This window comes from Primulina tabacum, chromosome 2 (genome assembly GCF_025594145.1).
Source record: "Primulina tabacum isolate GXHZ01 chromosome 2, ASM2559414v2, whole genome shotgun sequence".
Lineage (NCBI taxonomy): Eukaryota > Viridiplantae > Streptophyta > Magnoliopsida > Lamiales > Gesneriaceae > Primulina > Primulina tabacum.
Genome location: NC_134551.1, coordinates 53747376 through 53756452, shown reverse-complemented (window position 1 = coordinate 53756452; position 9077 = coordinate 53747376). Strand labels below are relative to the sequence as shown.

The 9077-nt window shown below is 35.3% G+C and overlaps 2 protein-coding genes across 2 annotated transcripts; one reads left to right on the top strand and one right to left on the bottom strand.

Annotated features, from left to right (window-relative positions):
* The first annotated feature begins 200 nt into the window (after positions 1–200).
* Positions 201–2867, top strand: LOC142537013 (uncharacterized). Its single transcript, XM_075642526.1, has 5 exons — positions 201–328; positions 816–1412; positions 1493–1766; positions 1848–1929; positions 2285–2867. The coding sequence occupies exons 2-5, from the start codon at positions 878–880 to the stop codon at positions 2486–2488; spliced, it is 1095 nt and encodes a 364-aa protein (XP_075498641.1). The 5' UTR covers positions 201–328; positions 816–877; the 3' UTR covers positions 2489–2867.
* A 164-nt stretch (positions 2868–3031) lies between these two features.
* On the bottom strand, positions 3032–8219 carry LOC142537012 (triacylglycerol lipase OBL1). The gene is made up of 5 exons (XM_075642525.1): positions 7858–8219; positions 6161–6354; positions 4724–4757; positions 3887–4488; positions 3032–3509 (listed from the first exon to the last, which is right to left on the bottom strand). Exons 1-5 carry the CDS (start codon positions 7982–7984, stop codon positions 3219–3221), a joined length of 1248 nt encoding a protein of 415 aa, XP_075498640.1. The 5' UTR covers positions 7985–8219; the 3' UTR covers positions 3032–3218.
* Positions 8220–9077: the final 858 nt, after the last annotated feature.

The following is a 9077-nucleotide window of genomic DNA, read 5'->3' as shown; positions in this document are numbered from 1 at the left end:
CACCTCTTCGGGTAATATATATAATATTATGTATATTTACATATGAGGAACACATATCAATTCATGTATTGTCACATGGATTGCATATGCAGGAGGCACCCTCGACACCACCCCCTTTTTTACGCCATTAATTTCTCCAAATCGAAGCCATCGTAGCACAACAGTCAATCATCACATCCGAACATTCGCTTTCACTCTAATACTGTAATTATTTATTTCTATTCATACCATTTTTAAGCATTCTATTTAAATGTGAACAAGAAACAATTCTTAAAACTTGAGGAGAATTAGGAGTGAATTGTGTCTGCAATCTTTGACACGTCTAAAGGTAAGTTCATTAAGGTTTTTTCTTAACTTTCTCTGTGGGAGAGAGGAGATGTGTTCTTGCGGAAGCAAAAGTTTTGTGGATGCTGATTAGTCGAATCGAGGGAAATCCTTAATAACATATATATGATGTTGAATTGAAATTTTATCGAACCAACTCAGAAATTTGACAGGGGAACTATTATCACAAGCCGACTCGGGGTACCATGGGCTTGAATTTGGTTAGAAGTACATGAGTTATACTCTATTACAGCCAAATCGAAAACCCATGATCGGACTCGATTCGTTTACGTGGAAAATGCATGTTTATTTTATGTATGTGCGATAGTGAAAGGAATTTTGAAGTTAGGTTCTGAAATTTGATAGAAAGTGTATATCTGATATCTGCAGAATTATGCTAACCGTTGAGATAGAACATGTAGACGCTTTGTTTTGTTTTTCCTTGCATTTGCGTCGAACTCTTACCCTGTTCACACTTCTGATTTAATCAGGCCACATAACTTGGGTGGAATAAGAAAGCAATGTGGCTTACAGTCCGCATCAACTAAAATTCATGAGGAAGAATACGGGATCGTTTAGAAATTCCGGCACATATTCGAGTCCAGGAACACCAGAACATGGTGACACCAGCATGGTAGAAACTCCCAAAGGTTGGAGCTCAGAGCGAGCAGCGAAGCCGAATAGCAGTCGTAGGAGACATGTTAGTTATGCTGCTGCTTTGATACCCTTTAATAGTGGAAGGGCATTACCTTCCAAATGGGATGACGCTGAGAGATGGATTAAGAGCCCAGTTTCCGGCCATGAGTCTTTCAAGACAGTGACCGCTGATCAGGCGCCACTGAGGCAGCCAAAGTCGAAGAGTGGCCCTTTGGGATCTTCGGGATTTGTCCACTTATCAAACTACTCGCCCACGATCTTGGGAGGTGAGATAGTGAAGAACTTCGTGGGATACTCAATGTCTAGAGGTCATGATACCGGGATTGGAGTGAAATCCAGTCATTTATATTCTGAAAATACTATTGCTAGAAGTTTTAGTGTTCCTGGTCTGTCAAATTTTATTGGTGACACTTCAGTTTCTAGTTCTCAAGGTACATTATAAATTCTCTTCGTGTGATAAAATCATTTGCCCGAAAACTGTCATGTTTAAATTATGGATTTGATTTTTCAGAAGTCGGCCTTGATGAGGGCACAAAGGAAGAAGATGGGGTTGTTTCACGTTGGGATATGACGACTCAAATGCGTTGTGAAGGAAGTGTTAATTCGTCTTCCAAACAAACGTTTTTGTATTCCATTTTAACTCCCTCTTCTTCAGGCCCAAACACAAATCCTGCGGCTAAAGATGAAATCCGAGATGTGCAGGTCGATAAAAGCACCAGTACAGGCCAGCAATCCAAGAAACAAGGACAAAGAAATGTGGAGGAACTTAAGAATGTTCAAGTGAAGTAAGTTAGGTGGAATTTTGTACTTTCTATTGCAAATTTACAGAGTTCAAGAAGATCTAAGATGGCATGGCTATTTTACAGGTTGCTAAGAGAAGAAGCCAAGATAAGTACTTGGGAGAAGTTGCAGCAGGCTAAAGCAGATGCTGCAATTCAGAAACTGGAGGTTCGTACATAAAAAATTAGCATTTATCAGACCTAAAATCGTGTCATTTTGAAATCCATGCCAGCTAATGTCGAACCTCCTCTGCCTTGAATTCTTGAATAGCTTTTGGTGCAACAGTAGATATATGGTCCTGTAAACTAACATATTCGTCATAGAATTAGAAGATATAGCTATTGTTTGTCTTGTCATTTATCATCGCATCGTTTTGTGTACTAGCCGCTACATGAGAAATCAGTACAGTCACGTCTGAAACTAAAAATGTAATGACTTTGACAGATATACTAATGCCCATTAAAGTTTTGAAGAGGTTAACTTGTTTGGTGTTTTCTTATAATAACTACACTTGTTTATATAGATGAAACTTGAGAAGAAGAGATCGGTATCCATGGAAAAAATATTGAACAAGCTAAGAGCAGCTCAAATGAAAGCTGAGGCCATGAGAAACTCAGTGCTGTCGGAAAGACATGACAATAGAACCCGAAGAATTCCATGCTTAGGAAGTTCCTGCGGTATTTTTGTGCATTTGCCTTCTCTCATTGCCCGTGAGGACAGTTCGTGACTATCGATCTGTCGAATAAAAAATCTAATTTCCATGCTCCGTTACATGATCAACATTGTTTCTGTGTGTTCAGTGTATGTGTATATAATTATGCATGGCTTACTTTCATTTCAATGGTTTTAGAAAATATTGAGGAATTAAAGAGAATAGAGATGATGGCCGTTGAAGTCCATTAAAACGTGAAACTACGATTTTCTTGTAAAATGATGATAAGTTTCAAATTCAAATCATGAAGATGCCGCCTTTGGGAATTCTTCTTCCTTCAATGTGTTTTTCCCCTATTACATTTTCCCAATATAAATCAAGCTTCTCAGGTCTATTTTCATTAGGTTGAATGTTAAAACAATTTAAATTGTGGAATAAAACATTTTGGCACTAAGCTAAGAGGTTCTAGTATACAACAAAAAATATTTTTTGTGGTTTTAAGCTAACTTTATCAACTCCTTTTGGAACACAGCGCCGTGAATCAATTTGCCCGCAACATTAATCAGCGATAAAAGGTTAGTAATTTAACCTTGAGATCGTCCTTTAAAAGTTAATAAATACAATTCAAAGATCAAAAAAATATATTTAGATTTATTCCTTCCCATTTCGGTGCAATTTTACAACTTCAAAACACAAACAATAACAGAAGAGGAAAAGAACATTAAATCTTGATACTTGAATCAATGGTGGTCGGAAACAATTCAGTACTAAAAATGAAATAAAATGTCCATTTTTTAGTACTTATTCAATGAATCTTCAAAATTTTCAGATTATTATCAGAGAGAGCAGTTGGAAGAAATACGTGGCATGATCCCAATCTAGTTGCATTTACATAATCCTGAGGACAATGTGCTGGAACCCCTGCAGTGAAAAGCCCGATCACCCGAAACATACGAAGAAGCGCCCCTTCTGCATACTCGGGTCCCCTTGTGAATGAAATAGAGAAGCTTCTGATCAGCTCCCACCACGCATTTCCCATTTTGGGTATTAACCATAGTAAAGAGAAGTAGTTCTTGTCGGGCTCTTCGGGAACAATCTGCACAAAAATATGTGAAAAAAATGAAACAAGATAAATACGTATTATTTACACACATGCTAGGAGAGTGGTGCATCGTCTCATATTGAAAAGCTCAATACAAATCTTTTACTAGGATGGCTATCCAACTCGTCACTAAAGCACAGATGTTGGGTTATAAAATCAAGAGAACTATTATCTCGAAAGACGAGCATATACAACATAGGACGAGCATATACGACATAGGACGCGTCATCAACCGATTAAAACGCGAGTTTAAGGATCCTATTTTATGTGTTAAATATATTCAAAAATACGATTTGCCATTTTTGAGCTCCCCGCACGAAATTCCTTGATGCACTACTAGTAGGCACGGTTCGATAGGTAGAGAATCTTACCTTAGCTTCATAGAAACTGTTATAGTAGATGCATGTCCCAAAGTGCTTGAACAAGAGGGTTGAATCATCGTAAGGCAATCTCGGAACGACATCATAACTGTAAACGAATCTGTAGTAATTGATGTTGTATTTTTCTATAGTTCTTTTCATGAATTCTCCGAATTTTTCGTCACCAACTCTTGGCTGCCCAAATGTGTAAACACCGTCCAGTCTTCCGAGCAAAAATGACTCATCATGCAGAGCCAAGATCGCAGGAAACAGCGCAGCCAACGCGCCACCCAAGCTGTGGCCTGTGAGTATAAATTTGGCTTTATCATTATTCTGCAGCCGCTGTTTCAGCAGTTTCCGGAGGGCATAGTAGGCAGTCTCCTGCTTGTTTGGCGGCTGTTCTTTGGGCCAGCCGAGGGATTTCTGCATTCCTAGCGCTTTCATGAAACCACCGTGGATTTTTCCGGCAGCCGGAAGCTCGTACCACGAGAGATCGACGTCGGTGGACCACGCATCTGAGTCGAAGGATTCTGTTCCTCTGAAAGCAATGACGATAATATCATTCTTGTCTTCTAGTGCAAATGCTTGTGTGGTGCTTTTTTTTTCTTGATAATCTGCGATAGGCTAACTGTCAGTTACACTAGAAAAACAACTTTTAAACTATTAATTGCACGTAACTGTGAAATAATTGATCGTTACTGATTTGATCCGGTGGACCACTCCACCCGGCTCATCTATTTCACCAAGATATCACATCATTGACCTGGTAAAATGGATGAGTCGGGTCAAGTACTCCACCGATAATCAAATCAGTTACTTTAAAAAAAGTTAGGAATTAAAATCATTTACCGTTCCAGAAGTCGTTGAATCCCAGGAATTCCATCTGCACATCTTAAAAACACAAAATTAGTTCGGTATATAATTATTTTACATTTTATGACGGAATTATTTATTGATTATTTGGTCGATCAATAATCATAATATTTTATATAAAACAAGTGTAGAAAATGTGATGATCTGAATAAAACCTCCTTAAGGTAATACTCGATAAACCTATAATTTACACCAGTGAAAATTGTTAAATTTTTCATATTTTCTATTCTCATTATCTAATTTATCAAAGTCAAGTCTTAGTAATATAACTTTGTATTGAATCCTATTTCGTCATAATACTTATGCGATACCGAATAATACTAATTTGACATATAAAAAAAAGTTGACGTTGAAGCAAAAAATTATCATGTCACCAATCTGGCAAAATAGGTTTTGAAACCAACAAAAAAAACATAATTACAAGATTATGATCTAACTTTGACAAGTTAGAAAAGGCAAATAAAGAACACAAACAACTTGGAGAACTAATAGATTATTTTTCTATCTATATTATATTTGTGAGGTGAGTAGCATTATCATTTGAAAAGTAGTTTGTTTAGTGAGATAATAGTAATATTTTCATTTAAATGGTCATTTCAAGATAGTCAAGTGAATTAGTTCGTGTTAATTGTTATGGATAGATTGATTACGTATAGATAGTTAGTGTCTGTGTATATATATCAAATAAGTCGGTCTTTTGTGATACAGTTTCACGAATCTTTATCTATGAGACGTGTCAACCTTACCGATATTCACAATAAAAAGTAATATTTTTAATATAAAAAGTAATATTTTTTCATGGATTACTCAAATAAGATATATGTCTCACAAAATACGATACGTGGGATCGTCTAATACAAGTTTTTGACGTATCAAATCGGAAAAAAAAAACGTGGTCGGTGGTTATTAAATTATATGGATTAAAATAATAATTAATAAATCATCTTCCAGCTGTATACCTGTCATCTCCTTTCTATCCACTTGCAACCTCAGCTTGCTTTCCTCGTTTTAAGCAAGGAATTACATATAATCCCCGTAATTTTCCAATAAAATAAAATAAAATCATACATGTTTCTGACGATTTAAAGTCTTTTCAAACAAAATTTCAACGATCATACTCGTGAAAATTGGTGAAAGCCATCACTGAATCCTACTGAAACTGTTCACTAATTACAATGCATAAAGTAAATCGGGCTAAATCAATTAAAATCATAAAATTGATTAATCAGCATTTATCATAGTAATTTTGACAAGTAAATTATTTACCTAAAGAAATATTGATTTAATTAGATCGTTATCTTTTTCAATATAAACCAAATCAAAACCAAGATTTCAAAAAAGAGAAATCATTAATTATATATAAGTTATAAAGGGGGGGAACATTATATGGATCGGAAAACTTCGAAATGTTACCTTCCAATGGTTCTCTACGATGGCCTGAGCATATTTCTTGTTCTCATAAGATGCCTTAGACGCCATTACAGAGAGAACAGCTTTGTATCTTGCGTCTCCATGCTCGATCTTCGAGTCTAATTCAAGTCGCCTGTCGATGTGTCCAACAAAAGACAGGAAACTGGATGATGTTTTGTCTGGCTGTACTACTTTGCCTGTGCACGAGAGTAAAAAAAAATTAGACCTCAGATCGAATACGGATTGCATTATTTTTTCCATCATTTTTAGCTTGTTTTATTTATAATAAATCATACGAAACCTATCCAGAAGATGCTACCTAGCTGGTATTATTTAATATTGGTAGGTGAGGGGACAAAACTATTTATATAACCAAATTAAAATAAATTCAAATTAGAGAAGGAAAAAATGCAATGTTAATAATGAGGGTATGTTTTGTATTGAGCATGTAACATAGTTTTTATTATTGTTACGTGAGTCGCGTATTAGAGTATTGATATCAAATGAATAATATATTTTAATTATTTTTTTGTTTGCCAAAAAAGGACTAAACAAAAAAAAAATTTATTAGATGAAATCAAACTTTAAAAGTGACAATACTGCAATCCCAAACATGTCGAATTTAAAATTTTTCATATAAAATAAATCGTGTAAAACGGCCGTCGGCTAAATTAAATTCATGCATCTTATTCTGTTTGAGAAAATGACTGTCAATTACATTTTGTTTCACCTTTAAAAATAAAATGGTCGAAATCCGATGCAGAAGAATATAGCATCAATCATTGTGTGTCTGTGTGTGTGTGTGTGACTCTTGAGTGCTTTACAGCAACGCAACACGTGATGCAAAAACTAGCAATATATGCGATTTTTTTAAAAAAATAAAGCCATATATGCAGTTGGTGAATATAAAAAGAACGTGATTTCAAATAGGTAGATAGGAGTACAATCACGGTTCATGATTACATCGATTAAGTAACTATTGTAGATCAGATTTGGAATACAAGTGAATCTCTTGTGAGACGATTTCACGAACCATTATCTGTGAGACCGGTCAACCCTATCGATATTCGCAATAAAAAGTAATACTTTAGTATAAAAAGTAATATTTTGTCATGGATGACCCAAATAAGATATCTATCTCACAAAATACGATCCGTGAGATCGTCTTACGTAAATTTTTGTCAATGAAATATATATGTATATGTATATGACATGTAAAGCAAGTAATTAATACACAACAGTGGAGTGCAACCGACAAGTAGATCTCAAATATATACGTATAAATTAATAAATATAACACATGACAAGTACCTGACGTGCATGTATCAAGAAAAGGCTACTACGTACGGTTCTCAAGTAAATTAGGATATAATTTTCAGGGATTTTATAATTAAATCCACTTGTGTTTTAATTTGATTATTTCATTTGAACTCTACAACTTGATTAGAACGCCTTTTAAAAAAAAATTTTGTGTAGATGAAGATGATTGACTTTGTTACAAAAGATCTGCTTAGAGTGGAATCAGTGTTACAGATTACTGATATTGAACTAAGAATTTGAATGAACTCAAACAGAAAAGCTAGCATCGATCGTTCGCTTCATGTCACTTCTGCATCCCGATACTTTAAATTTAAAAATGGATACAGGATGCCAACGCACAAAAAAAAAATTCAAATAAAATGAGTTGATTAATTAGTTACCATTAAAAGAATTAATGAGTAGCCCAGAGAATCCGTCGTTCCCCCAAAGCAAGTTCAACCAATACTCGACTCCGTCGCCAATCCTCGCCATGGGCTTAGACACGGTCTGCAGAAATTTCTGTGTCATCGTCGAGACAAAGATGATCCATCTACGCCCGAATGGCTCCCGCCGTACCCCATCCGGACAGTCCCACAAATTTCCTTTTCCCGATATCGCTCGACAACAATATCTTGCTCACTTCAAGTACACCAGCTTCTTCTGGCTTGAGGAGCATGTAATCACAGGAAAATGACTTGTTGCATTCCTCTGAAGAAGCCGTATTTTTTCTTTCAAGCAAATGTAACGTAGAAGAATGGGGTTTACTTAAAGGCACAGGTCTATATATATATATATATATATAATAGAGAGAGAGAGAGAGAGAGAGAGATTATCTACCCACAGATTAGAATCTATTATTATAATAATTTACAACATGTGATTAAAAATTATAACATGGGATTGAATATTGTCAAATTTGTGTTCTCTTGAAAATTTTAAAGGAATGGATTCCTAAAGGCCAAAAGCAAGTGGTTAAAAAAAAGTGAAGCTTAGCGCTTACCCTACTTGTAACTTTTGTTAATTCAGACGACTTTAGGTTGGTTGAAATCTAGTTGGCACGGCATTGAACAATTGGTCTGCTCCAACTCAGAAATTTCTGCCTCGAGGGAATCTTATATATATATATATATATATATGAAATTTAATTAAATTTAGAATTTAAATAAAAATTATGTCTCATGAATGTGGGAAGTGTCTTGTGGCTCTTTATATTCTTGAGTTAGTTGAAGAATTTTGGCTCTTCATATTCTTGAGTTAATGGAAAAATTAATTGAGTTAATTAATCTTGCATGACTCTTGGTGTACATTTTGGGACTTATAAATAGTGTGTTCATTTCCTCATTTCATACACATGAAAATTTTATCTCTTTCAAGCACTCTCTTGCATTACATATTGTTATCTTTCCATTTGGCCTCCATTAAATCTCAGTGATAAAGTGAAGTTATGTTTTCAGTTCTTCGTAGTAGTGTCACGTGCTAAGTCACTGCTGGTTGTTCCGTTGTATCTTGTGAAACAGAGGTCCGCTGAAACCTCGAAGCACGTACTGGAGAGGGCGAATATGTTTTAAGAAAACTGTACAAGCTACAGACCTCGGTTTTGTTTTGCTTTTTTTTACACAAT

Coding starts and splice junctions, on each gene's coding strand:
- LOC142537013 (XM_075642526.1), top strand. CDS start 878: ATGAGGAAGAATACGGGATCGTTTAGAAATTCCGGCACATATTCGAGT. Junction 1,413..1,492: donor TTCAGTTTCTAGTTCTCAAG/GTACATTATAAA, acceptor TTGATTTTTCAG/AAGTCGGCCTTGATGAGGGC. Junction 1,930..2,284: donor CTGCAATTCAGAAACTGGAG/GTTCGTACATAA, acceptor TTGTTTATATAG/ATGAAACTTGAGAAGAAGAG.
- LOC142537012 (XM_075642525.1), bottom strand. CDS start 7,984: ATGACACAGAAATTTCTGCAGACCGTGTCTAAGCCCATGGCGAGGATT. Junction 6,355..7,857: donor ACTCATTAATTCTTTTAATG/GTAACTAATTAA, acceptor TCTCGTGCACAG/GCAAAGTAGTACAGCCAGAC. Junction 4,489..4,723: donor ATTCAACGACTTCTGGAACG/GTAAATGATTTT, acceptor AGCCTATCGCAG/ATTATCAAGAAAAAAAAAGC.